General features: G+C 43.0%; 1 protein-coding gene across 1 annotated transcript; it reads right to left on the reverse strand.

The window, feature by feature from the left end:
* Positions 1 to 3,710: 3,710 nt before the first annotated feature.
* On the reverse strand, positions 3,711 to 4,349 carry LOC139367808 (guanine nucleotide exchange factor subunit RIC1-like; the record flags this gene model as incomplete). Its single annotated transcript, XM_071106146.1, has 1 exon — positions 3,711 to 4,349. A coding segment is annotated over one exon (639 nt), but the record flags the coding sequence as incomplete, so codon positions are not given.
* Between the last annotated feature and the right edge of the window lie 10,153 nt (positions 4,350 to 14,502).

Consider the following 14,502-nt stretch of genomic DNA (forward strand, 5'->3'; position numbering starts at 1 on the left):
TTGGACCATCGAAGAGGCGCAAATATGATGAGAACTACTTTGATTTGGGGTTCACTTATATTGGGAGTAATGCCCTTCCTCAGCGACTGTGTGTTATATGTGAAAAAATACTATCTCACAACTCGATGAAACCTCCACTCTTGCGTAGACATTTAGAAACAAAACATGCCAATTTGAAAAATAAGCTACGGGAGTTTTTGGAGCGAGAATTAAGACTACTTTCGAGTAGTGAGACATGTATAAAAGCAACAGATACCATTAATAAGAAGGGGCTAGAAGTGTCTTATATGGTGAGCTACCGAGTGGCTGGGACAGGCAAGCCCCATACTATTGTAGAGGACTTAATTCTTCCTGCTGCCGCGGATATGGCTGGGACAATGCTGGGGAAAAGGCCAAAAAAACTATACAGACAATGCCTTCATCAAACAACACTGTTTCACGACGCAGCAGTGCCATGGCAGGAGATGAAACAATTACTGCTTTGCCAGTGAATTATATGCATAAAAGCTGGATGAGTCAACAGACATGGCGGGCCTGGCACAGCACCTGGTATATGTCCATTACGTTTATGGGGGAGTCAATTAAGGAAGACATCCTCTTCTGCAAACCACTGGAAACCAGGACAACAGGAGAGGATATTTGTAAAGTACTGGACAGCTTTGTGACATCAAATGGACTTTGGTGGTCAAGATGTGTTGGTATCTGTACTGATGTACTGAAAAGCCATGACAGGGAGAGATAGTGGAGTGGTAACGCGAGTGCAAGCAGTTGCTCCCGACGCCACTTGGGTACACTGCAGCATCCACTGAGAGGCTCTTGCTGCCAAAGGAATGCCTGACAGCTTGAAAGACATTTTGGACACTTCAGTGAAAATGGTTAACTTTGTTAAAGCAAGGCCTCTGAACTCTTGTGTATTTTCTACACTATGCAACGATACTGGCAGCAACCATGTAAAGCTTTTACAACATACAGAAAGAAGTGCACTGGTTATCAAGGGGCAAAGTATTGACATGTTTTTTAAAATTGAGAGACGAGCTTAAAGTTTTCTTTACAGACCATAATTTTCACTTCTCTGACCACTTGCATGATGACGAGTTTCTCACACAACTGGCCTATCTGAGTATTGTTTTTTCTTCCAACTATATTCATTGTGCAGGACAAAATTGAGGCTATGATTAAGAAGTTGGAGCGCTTCTCTGTTTGCATTAACAAGGAGAAGACACGGGTCTTTCCATCATTGTATGATTTTTTGTGTGCCAATGAACTCAAGCCACAGACAATGTCAAATGTGATATGGCAAAGCATCTGAGTGAGTTGGGTGCGCAATTATGCAGGTACTTTCCCAAAACGGATGACACCAACAACTGGCCCTGCCTCCAGTCCACTTACCGATATCTGAACGAGAGCCTCTTCGAAATTGCAGTAAGCGGTTCTGTGAAAATGTAATTTAATCAAAAGCCACTGCATCATTTCTGGATTAGGCTGCGCTCAGAGTATCCTGCCTTGGCAAATCGTGATGTTAAGACACTGATGCCCTTTGCAAACATGTACCTATGTGAGAGTGGATTATCGGCCCTCACTAGCATGAAAACTAAATACAGGCACAGACTGTGTGTGGAAAATTATTTAAGACTGAGATTCTCTCCAATACAACTCAACATTGTAGAGTTATGAGCATCCTTTCAAGCACACCCTTCTCATTAATTTGTGGTGAGTTATTCACAATTTTTAATGAACAAATAAAGTTTTATATGTAAGATGGCTAAATAAAGAGCAAAATTTGTGATAATTATTATATTATTTGTGCCCTGGTCCTCTTGTCACTTCCCACGCGCCAGTCGTATAGTGTGTGTGTGGCAGACTTACAATGACAACATTTGAGAATGCGCTGACCCTGGTGCTAGAAGGGGTACGCAGCTGGAAGTTGAATGTATGAAGTGGTACGGGACTATAAAAAGTTTGGGAACCACTGCCAATGAGAACATGTAGTGTCGCCAAGAGCAACTGAACCTGTGTTCCTGGAAAACCTGATGATCTATAGCCTCAGTCAGGAGAGATGGCACATTCCTTCACACCTAGCTCACATATACACACGTGTGTTGAGGTGGCATGAGTATCCAGGTGTCTGGCTGGGCAGTAGCACCCTTCAGATGTCACAACGAAGGAAATCAAGCATCTGAACAGGCAGAGTAGGCTGTAGACTGTGTATGTGTGTGTGTGTGTGTGTGTGTGTGTGTGTGTGTGTGTGTGTGTGTGTGTGTGTGTGTGTGTGTGTATGTGTGTGTGTGTGTGTGTGTGTGTGTGTGTGTGTGTGTGTGTGTGTGTGTGTGTGTGTGTCTGCTATATGTTCTTGGAGGGTGGGAATAAGAACTTCAGGAATCACAACACACATTGAAAGAGACAAAATATAGAGAGAGGATAGATAGTGTGATGTCATCCTCCGAATATAAACATTTTGTAATGTAGCCTCCCCACCCACCCACCCACCCACCCACACATACACCAACACACACAGTCACAGACCAGAACACTTTTTGGGGTTCAGTCGTGAGGCCAGATGTCCAAGTTGACATAGCGCTTAAGGCGTTTGACTGGATGAAAGGCGTTGCTGGCTGTGGGTAAAGAGGGATTAAAACAGGGCCTGAGGCGCTCGTGTTATATTGAAAACATCCTGGGCTGCTTTGGATGGAGATTTGCATACATTGGGTCTGTGCGGGGCCTACCCATCTGTTGGAGTGCATTGTCCCCAAACAACAAAGTGTGTCTAAATATTTCACATCTCCGTCTATTGGGAGGGATGGAGGGAGAGATACAGATAGATGGAGGGAGAGATACAGATAGATGGAGGGAGAGAGATGGAGGGAGAGATACAGATAGATGTAGGGAGAGAGATGGAGGGAGAGATACAGAAAGATGGAGCGAGAGATACAGATAGATGGAAGGAGAGAGATGGAGGAAGAGATACAGATAGATGGAGGGAGAGAGATGGAGGGAGAGATACAGATAGATGGAAGGAGAGAGATGGAGGGAGAGATACAGATATATGGAGGGAGAGATACAGATAGATGGAAGGAGAGAGATGGAGGGAGAGATACAGATAGATGGAGGGAGAGAGATGGAAGGAGAGATACAGATAGATGGAGGGAGAGAGATGGAGGGAGAGATACAGATAGATGGAGGGAGAGAGATGGAGGGAGAGATACAGATAGATGGAGGGAGAGATACAGATAGATGGAGGGAGAGAGATGGAGGGAGAGATACAGATAGATGGAGGGAGAGAGATGGAGGGAGAGATACAGATAGATGGAAGGAGAGAGATGAGGGAGAGATACAGATAGATGGAGGGAGAGAGATGAGGGAGAGATACAGATAGATGGAGGGAGAGATACAGAAAGATGGAGGGAGAGCGATGGAGGGAGATATACAGATAAATGGAGGGAGATATACAGATAGATTGAGGGAGAGATGCAGAAAGATGGAGGGAGAGAGATGGAGGGAGAGATACAGAAAGATTGAGGGAGAGCGATGGAGGGAGAGATACAGATAGATGGAGGGAGAGATGAAGAAAGATGGAGGGAGAGAGATGGAGGGAGAGATACAGAAAGATTGAGGGAGAGCGATGGATACAGATAGATGGAGGGAGAGATACAGAAAGATGGAGGGAGAGAGATGGAGGGAGAGATACAGATTGATGGAGGGAGAGATACAGATAGATGGAGGGAGAGAGATGGAGGGAGAGATACAGATAGATGGAGGGAGAGAGATGGATGGAGAGATACAGATAGATGGAGGGAGAGATACATAGAGATGGAGGGAGAGATACAGATATATGGAGGGTGAGATACAGATAGATGGAGGGTGAGATACAGATAGATGGAGGGAGAGATACAGATAGATGGAGGGAGAGATACAGATAGATGTAGGGAGAGATACAGATAGATGGAGGGAGAGATACAGATTGATGTAGGGAGAGATACAGATAGATGGAGGGAGAGATACAGATAGATGGAGGGAGTGATACAGATAGATGGAGGGAGAGATACAGATAGATGGATGGAGAGATACAGATAGATGGAGGGAGAGATACAGATAAATGGAGGGAGAGATACAGATAAATGGAGGGAGAGATACAGATAGATGGAGGGAGAGATACAGATAGATGGAGGGAGAGATACAGATAGATGTAGGGAGAGAGATGGAGGGAGAGATACAGAAAGATGGAGCGAGAGATACAGATAGATGGAAGGAGAGAGATGGAGGGAGAGATACAGATAGATGGAGGGAGAGAGATGGAGGGAGAGATACAGATAGATGGAAGGAGAGAGATGGAGGGAGAGATACAGATATATGGAGGGAGAGAAACAGATAGATGGAAGGAGAGAGATGGAGGGAGAGATACAGATAGATGGAGGGAGAGAGATGGAAGGAGAGATACAGATAGATGGAGGGAGAGATACAGATAGATGGAAGGAGAGATACAGATAGATGGAAGGAGAGATACAGATAGATGGAGGGAGAGAGATGGAGGGAGAGATACAGATAGATGGAGGGAGAGAGATGGAGGGAGAGATACAGATAGATGGAAGGAGAGAGATGAGGGAGAGATACAGATAGATGGAGGGAGAGAGATGAGGGAGAGATACAGATAGATGGAGGGAGAGATACAGAAAGATGGAGGGAGAGCGATGGAGGGAGATATACAGATAAATGGAGGGAGATATACAGATAGATTGAGGGAGAGATGCAGAAAGATGGAGGGAGAGAGATGGAGGGAGAGATACAGAAAGATTGAGGGAGAGCGATGGAGGGAGAGATACAGATAGATGGAGGGAGAGTGATGAGGGAGAGATACAGATAGATGGATGGAGAGATACAGATAGATGGAGGGAGAGATACAGAAAGATGGAGGGAGAGAGATGGAGGGAGAGATACAGATAGATGGAGGGAGAGATACAGATAGATGGAGGGAGAGAGATGGAGGGAGAGATACAGATAGATGGAGGGAGAGAGATGGATGGAGAGATACAGATAGATGGAGGGAGAGATACATAGAGATGGAGGGAGAGATACAGATATATGGAGGGTGAGATACAGATAGATGGAGGGTGAGATACAGATAGATGGAGGGAGAGATACAGATAGATGGAGGGAGAGATACAGATAGATGTAGGGAGAGATACAGATAGATGGAGGGAGAGATACAGATAGATGTAGGGAGAGATACAGATAGATGGAGGGAGAGATACAGATTGATGTAGGGAGAGATACAGATAGATGGAGGGAGAGATACAGATAGATGGAGGGAGTGATACAGATAGATGGAGGGAGAGATACAGATTGATGGATGGAGAGATACAGATAGATGGAGGGAGAGATACAGATAAATGGAGGGAGAGATACAGATAAATGGAGGGAGAGATACAGATAGATGGAGGGAGAGATACAGATAGATGGAGGGAGGGATACAGATAGATTGAGGGAGAGATACAGATAGATGGAGGGATTGATACAGATAAATGGAGGGAGAGATACAGATAGATGGAAGGAGAGATACAGATAGATGGAGGGAGAGATACAGATAGATGGAGGGAGAGATACAGATTGATGGAGGGAGAGATACAGATAGATGGAGGGAGAGATACAGATAGATGGAGGGAGAGATACAGATTGATGGAGGGAGAGATACAGATAGATGGAGGGAGAGATACAGATAAATGGAGGGAGAGATACAGATAGATGGAAGGAGAGATACAGATAGATGGAGGGAGAGATACAGATAGATGGAGGGAGAGATACAGATTGATGGAGGGAGAGATACAGATAGATGGAGGGAGAGATACAGATTGATGGAGGGAGAGATACAGATAGATGGAGGGAGAGATACAGATAGATGGAGGGAGTGATACAGATAAATGGATGGAGAGAGCGAGAGAGAGAGAAAGAAAAAGTGGATTGGCACAGTTGTGAATTTGAACTGATCCCAAATGTGATTCAGTCCTTCAGTAAATAACACATTCAGCAGCCTGGTTTCTGCACAACGTGGAGAAACTAAATATGGTTATTCACATTTCTGCTGGTACAAACTGAGGATATGAGATGAAAAGAGAGAAGACATGTAAAATGTTCAGATTACGTACTCCCTCCATGGTTACCATTGGCATGCAGAATTACTAACTCGTTGACACTGTGGAAGACTTCTCTCGTTCTCGTGTCTGCTTTTCAGGTGGGAAAACTGAATGAATCGAACAGCAAGCAAGTATAATTGCATTACTCTATCTTCATAGTATAGACAAAATATAATTAGTGACTTCCTGCATTTTTGCAAAGGCCCACAACCAACTTAAATATTTGACTTTATTCTACAATGACTGTCAAGTTCATAATACGCTACGACAAGGAAGAGCTTCACTGCAGATATTAAGTTGCAGTGTTTCATCAATGGTCTTCTCACACACGCCAGTATTAAGTCATCACTCCTCTGCCCCAACCCTCTTTATAGTATTAATACCATAACTCTGCTTCTATGGGACGTTTAAAGGCACAGTAAAATTAGATAATTACAGTAATATATCTGTGTATATCCTGACTCCCTGGGTCAGAGACATTAAACTTAATAAGGAATGAGAGGGAGGGAAGGAGGGTGGTGGAAAGATGGGTTGTGTGAAAAAGAGAAAAAGCAGAGAGTGAAATGCATGCAGGGAAATGACAGACAGAAGGACAGGTGTCCAATTTCTAACTGGTGGGATGTCTTACCAGATGAGCTGTGTGTAGGTTGGGGTAACACAGACACACGTCTTAACGTAGGTTGGCCATGGGTCGGTTTGTGTATGGGCCGAATAGCCTGGCACAGCCTCCATCCTGCAACACCCCACACACACACACACACACACGCACGCACGCACACACACACACACACACACACACACACACACACACACACACACACACACACACACACACACACACACACACACACACACACACACACACACACACACACACACACACACACACACACAGCCAAGATGGACGTGACGAATGTGTTGGCTAGACGGGGGAGGATTTTGGAATTGAGAGTATGGTCAATCTGTTTGTTCCTCTGCCACATCCAAGAGGAAAGTGATATTTCTCCTTTTATTTCATTATTTGCACATTTTTGCTTCAAGTGGCTTTCAGAAGTTTAAATTGATGCTCAATAAAAGGATTTTGAGCATGAACAAACTGACTTATTGTTCAAAAATATTGATACATTGAATATGTACACACATGTGCACTCATTCACATCTATAGACATCATATACTCCCATCATATATTCCCAGCATATACTCACCAGGGGTGGAAAGAGTACTGTAAAATCCTACTCAAGTAGAAGTACAATTCATTTAATGAAATTGTAATCAAGTAGAAGTAAAAGTACTGGTAGCACATTTAAAAAGTACTCAGAGTAAAAGCTAAAATTATTAGCTATTTCAATTTTGATGGTTATTTTTATTCTCCTTTTACAATAACGGAAGTTCATGTGAAAAGGGTGTAGCAATTGAATGCAGCTTCACAAACAAATTAATATTTAAAAAAGTACTTTTCTATATACTACTGTATATGTAATATTGTTTACATGTAACGCTTGACAGGCCAAATGTTCCATAAAACACCAGAAAATAACCAACAAGATCCAGCACGGCTGATTTTAATATTAAATCTTCAACTTCACATCTACAAATGTTCAAAGGAATGTTCAAAAGGCATATCTTTTATGAAACGACCTATCGAACACTTAACTCACTTCACTTCTCGTTGAATTTGCCACAGTTTCAGTAGGAGTTGATTTTCTAAGTTAATTGAGTCTATGCTGGCTCGCTTTGCAGTGAAGAGTCCAGCACAGCTAAGAAGACGCTCACAGGCAGAAGATGCAGGCCTGTGTTGAGCTTGAGGGACAATTTCTTTATGTACGGAAACAAATGAAGTAAATCTATTTTGTCCGATGGACTAGCAAGATACCCATCCAGCTCTCCTGTACCTTCTGACCGATTGGTTGTCAGTGATGAAAATAAATCCTCTTCATCAGATGAATGTTGCCTTAGATGCTCAGTCTCATCCAGTGTGATTGTGTCAAGATGATTCTTCAGGTACGCCAAACCTGTACATTGGAAACAACAGAACATTCACACGTTTCAGCAAACTCTGGCTGGCAACACAATCATATTACTGGCATTGCAATAGCTCTAACACATACTTCCACACGTGTTATTCTCAGATACTGAGATTGATTTGAGTTGTTCAAATACATTCAGACCTAATCAATTCTTTAATGTTGAGTTGTGTCCATGTCTGGCTGTACTCAAACATAGTTATATGCAAAGGTTATTGTCCAGCACCTGTAATGCAAATGAAATAATAAAAAAAAAAAGAACCATTAAAAATATATATATATTTAAATGAAACAATTAAAGACAAGACTCAAAGACTAAAAAATATCATCATATGGACAACGAGGTTCAAACCTTTTGGAGTAAAGAAATCATACCGGCTGTGATGACATCAGTTTTGTCAGTCCAAGACGTCTTGAACTTTGGCAGAAGGATTGCAGCAGCAATAGGCTGTGGCTCCTCCATCATTTATCCAGTGCTTTTGGAGACTGTTATGAATGGCTCTGATAGTTGTAGGCACATTTGGCAAGATGCTTCCAGCCTTTGAAGTTTTGCTTTTAGTAAGATCACTGGCAGCAGCCAGTGTTGGTCTCAGACTGTAGAAACCAAAGGCTTCATCACTTTGCAGTACTCATTCAAGAAGGACATTTCTGCTGGGCTCAGCCTGAAAGACAAGGTAAGTGTAATACCTCTTAGAATACTAACATTTCATGGACAATAAATATTACTGTAATATGAAAATATTACATTGATTCAAAGAATTGTTATTCACATTCTCACTTTGAATTCTTTACACACATTTCTAATGGCATCCTCCCCCTTCTCTTGTATGATACGTGTGATCCTCTCCGCAGCCAGGTAAGTTCAGTTCCAATATGTTTGATTTGGACTGTTTGCACTCATTCTCTACAACTTCAGCAGCTAAGGTTGACAGTCCCGTTTTATTCCACCTGGACAGCCTTTTGTAGCTATCACTATTTGTTTCTACCAACACAGAATCTGTTGTTGCAATGAGGTTCAGCAGGTGACATGCACACCGTTGATGCTGAGAGAGTTGATATTCTAGGCCACTGTCATTTCCCAGGATGGAATAGATGTCTTGGTATTCAACCTGCTCTGCTGGCTCTTCAGCATCTGAGTCTCGGGTCTGCTGACTCGACTGCCTGGCTCTGCTCACCAAAAACACTGAATTCTTTGATGAAGTTTGATCCACAGTCTGTTGTGGATCTTACCACTTTCCCCCTGGCCCTGTATGCACAATGGATGTCATCGAGGGCACCTGCAAGCACATAAAATGTGTGGGAACCTCTCAATCTCTTGCAAGCGAGTGCAACAGAACGTCTCACCAGAGATTCTTCAACTATCCAGTGACCTGTGACCCCTATGTAACTCATTTGATGAGCTGTCCAACAATCAGTGGTGGTGGCAACATCATTTACCCTGCCAAGATGTGTCATAACTGTCTTCATGTGATTGGCAGCTTCATGTATTCTTGAACGAACAGTAGGTCTGGAGATGACTGCATTGAGGATGCAGGGTGGTTACCAACTCTTTAAAAGCTGGTTGTTCGACCAGAGAATGGCTGATGGCCCTCACAGATCAGATTAATGACAAGCTTGTCAACGGTTGCCTGTGAGACGCACCTGGCTCCTCCCACTGCCATCATTTCAGACAAGTTGAAGAGGTGTTTGATAGTTCCTTGATTGATTTGTGGTTGCAAAGGTGAGCATATTGTAGTTTGTCATCTCTAATGGATGTTTCCTCTGTGGACAAAATGACTGCATCAATCTGGGCAAAATGTATATAGCCTGACCAGTTTGGTTTTATACAAATTAACTTAAACCAGCACAAGGTGCAATCTGTAAGTATTTGGGCAATGACAACCATTTTGTTTTGGCTCTGTAGTCCAGCACATTGGATTTTAAAATATACAATGACAATGGGGTTAAAGTGCAGACTGTCAGCTATAAGAAGGTTTTTTATTCATACATTTTTGAAATTACAGCATATTTTGAATAATGTCACTGTCCAAATACATACGGATGTTGGGGAATATTGTTCTTTCTTTCCCCAGTTATAAGAACTATAGTTTTACCAAACATGATTATTGTTTATTAATTTCACCTTCAAATAGGTATGTAATGACACATTATATAAACTCTTTATAGTGTTTTATTTACATTTTAGAGGCGATAGGTGATAAGTTGGACAGATCGAGTGAAAAAAGCAATTTTCCCACACAACATCTCTCCTTCTCACTATCACGCTTTAGTTTCGCTTCCCCACCCGCCATTTTTAAAAAGACCCGACGGGGCTCATTGTCTTCTTGAATTATGCAGAAACGGGCCACGTGGGGGTCATGTCATTGATTTTGTTGGAAAGGGGAGAAATTGTGCTTTACAATGGTATTGACATTACAGTTGATCTGGAAGTATTATGTTTTTGGGGCGCTAAAATAAGGTCAATTGTACGGACCAAGGCGATGTACAAAAGTGAGTGAGTTTACGTTAGCTACCTTTTTTTAATTGTTAGAAGATCCTGCTACCGATCATCATTTGGTTTGCATACACAGCTGTGATTGGGCCTTTTTGGCGCGATGCGTGAAATTGAATTGTATTGGTCCATCTGGTCACGTTACTTGTCATTGACAAACAATTGAACTGTTCTAGCTGCTACTAAAGGCGCAAACTTTATGTGCTTGCCATGATGATGTGTATCCCTTTTCTAGATTGTACTCTGAAACGAATGGTTTTGAAAATGTACTTAAGTACTTTATTTCATTCAAAATGTACTTATGTAAAAGTAAAAGTACAGCCTTTAAAAAGTACTCATAAAAGTACAAGTGCACAGAAAAGCTACTCAATAACAGGAATGTGAGAAGTTGTAATTCGTTACTTTAACACCTGATACTCACATCATATATTCACATCATATACTCACATCATATACTCACATCGGCCATTCAGGATGGACATACACTACCCAACATCATCCACCCTCCCACCCCTCCTGTGTCTCTGTGTCACTCCATGTCTCATGGGCAGGTTCATTTATGTAAGCTCTGTTGCCATAGAAGGTCAGTGATGGAGATGCTCCAGTGAAACAGTCTAACAGACATTAACCTCCATTTAATCAGGATTACACTCAGCACACAGCCATTATTTAAGAGGCATCACACACCAGCATGCCAGGATGAGGAGGGGAGGACATGGGACACACACAAGCACGCACGCACGCACACACACACACACACACACACACACACACACACACACACACACACACACACGCGCACACACACACACACACACACACACACACACACACACACACACACACACACACACACACAAGCACACACACAGTACATACAGAGAGAGAGAGAGAGACAGAGAGACACAAATCCAACATAATCAATCTAATGGTGTGCATTAGTTAAGAGCCAAATGTTAGGCTTTTTACGGCAGGATCACTGGTCGGCTGAAAAGATACATACGGTGCACAGATCCCAGTAATTACAGCAATCCCCTTACAGCACACAGCAGTCAGGCAGCAGCGTCCCTAGTCGGGCTGCACTCTCAGTCAGTCGTCCGCTAAGCGAGGTCGCCTTACAGATTCAGTTATTTAGGACAGTTTGAGGGCACTGCAGGGTGTGTATGAGAAGGGGAGAGGGGGAGAGAAGGGATCAGGGAGATGAGAAGAGAAGGAGACAGAGGGGACATACAGTAAGTGCAGACACACACACACACTTACATGTGTTTATGATTGGCAACATCTGAGACGGCCCACTACTGACAGACACCCCTGGCTGCACATACCGACCATATCCTTGCTGTTCAGGGGCGGCAGGTAGCCTAGTGGTTGGAGCGTTGGACTAGTAACTGAAAGGTTGCAAGATCGAATCCCTGAGCTGACAAGGTAAAACATCTGTTGTTCTACCCCTGAACAAGGCAGTTAACCCACTGTTCCTAGGCCAGTTAACCCACTGTTCCTAGACCAGTTAACCCACTGGTCCTAGGCCAGTTAACCCACTGTTCCTAGGCCGTCATTGAAAATAAGAATTTGTTCTTAACTGACTTGTCTTGTTAAATAAAATAAAAAAATATCCTGTCCATAGGAGCCAGGTGGCTGACCACTCTGTGTGTAGGTTTGTGTGAGGGTGGGGGTGTGTGGAGAGAGGGATAGAGAGACAGACATTCTGTAGGTGTGTTGAGAGAGAGATAGACAGATAGAGAGATGTAGAAGAAGAGATGGTTCTGGATTGGGACAGATTTAGAAAGAAAGCAACACCACTGAGTTTTAATTATTAATTTGGCCAAAAGGTTCATATCACTAAGGGGAACTAAGTAAAGACGTCAAGCCGTGCATGTACACACACACACACACATACATACACACACACACACGCATGCAAACACCCACACACATACACACATACAGGCCGATCGATGTCTACCGTGTGGCTAAGGGACTGTAACTCCCACTCTGAGACTGCATCTAAAATGTTCATTAGTTTAAGTGTGTGAGAGTTCTCAGCCTGTCTGACCTCCAGACTACACAGTGTCTGAGTCCCAAATATTATTCAAATGTTTTCCACTCTTTGCCCCAGACTTAACTTTAGATCTAGAATGGCGGAGGGTTCATTCAATAACCACGGTAACTACATCAGCATCCTTCACATCTTGCTCTGATCTTATAGAAACAGGAGACTCTTGATGCAGGTGGGAGGAATTTCCACTCTACCCATGAGGCTGCTACAATCTAGCCTATATAGTTTACAACGTCGGTGCACAGGTCGAGAGAAATGTGAGTAATCAAGGTGACAGACATTTACACATTCAATACCTCCTTGCACAATATTGCCTGCATCTAGCTGATCTAGGGTGTAATCATACAGTGGGGCAAAAAAGTATTTATTCAGCCACCAATTGTGCAAGTTCTCCCACTTAAAAATATGAGAGAGGCCTGTAATTTTCATCATAGGTACACTTCAACTATGACAGACAAAATTAGAAGAAAAAAAATCCAGAAAATCACATTGTAGGATTTTTAATGAATTTATTTGCAAATTATGGTGTAAAATAAGTATTTGGTCACCTACAAACAAGCACAATTTCTGGCTCTCACAGACCTGTAACTTCTTCTTTAAGAGGCTCCTCTGTCCTCCACTCGTTACTTGTATTGACACCTGTTTGAACTTGTTATCAGTATAAAAGACACCTGTCCACAACCTCAAACAGTCACACTCCAAACTCCACTATGGCCAAGACCAAAGAGCTGTCAAAGGACACCAGAAACAAAATTGTAGACCTGCACCAGGCTGGGAAGACTGAATCTGCAATAGGTAAGCAGCTTGGTTTGAAGAAATCAACTGTGGGAGCAATTATTATGAAATGGAAGACATACAAGACCACTGATAATCTCCCTCGATCTGGGGCTCCACGCAAGATCTCAGCCCATGGGGTCAAAATGATCACAAGAACGGTGAGCAAAAATCCCAGAACCCAGACCTAGTGAATGACCTGCAGAGAGCTGGGACCAAAGTAACAAAGCCTACCATCAGTAACACACTACGCCGCCAGGGACTCAAATCCTGCAGTGCCAGACGTGTCCCCCTGCTTAAGCCAGTACATGTCCAGGCCCGAGAGCATTTGGATGATCCAGAAGAAGATTGGGAGAATGTCATATGGTCAGATGAAACCAAAATATAACTTTTTGGTAAAAACTCAACTCGTCGTGTTTGGAGGACAAAGAATGCTGAGTTGCATCCAAAGAACACCATACCTACTGTGAAGCATGGGGGTGGAAACATCATGCTTTGGGGCTGTTTTTCTGCAAAGGGACCAGGGCGACTGATCCGTGTAAAGGAAAGAATGAATGGGGCCATGTATCGTGAGATTTTGAGTGAAAACCTCAGCAGCTTCCATCAGCAAGGTCATTGAAGATGAAACGTGGCTGGGTCTTTCAGCATGACAATGATCCTAAACACACCGCCCGGGCAACGAAGGAGTGGCTTCGTAAGAAGCATTTAAAGGTCCTGGAGTGGCCTAGCCAGTCTCCAGATCTCAACCCCATAGAAAGTCTTTGGAGGGAGTTGAAAGTCCGTGTTGCCCAGCAACAGCCCCAAAACATCACTGCTCTAGAGGAGATCTGCATGGAGTAATGGGCCAAAATACCAGCAACAGTGTGTGAAAACCTTGTGAAGACTTACAGAAAACGTTTGACCTCAGTCATTGCCAACAAAGGGTATATAACAAAGAATTGAGATAAACTTTTGTTATTGACCAAATACTTATTTTCCACAATAATTTGCAAATAAATTCATAAAAAATCCTACAATGTGATTTTCTGGAT

Source organism: Oncorhynchus clarkii, chromosome 16 (assembly GCF_045791955.1).
Source record: "Oncorhynchus clarkii lewisi isolate Uvic-CL-2024 chromosome 16, UVic_Ocla_1.0, whole genome shotgun sequence".
Lineage (NCBI taxonomy): Eukaryota > Metazoa > Chordata > Actinopteri > Salmoniformes > Salmonidae > Oncorhynchus > Oncorhynchus clarkii.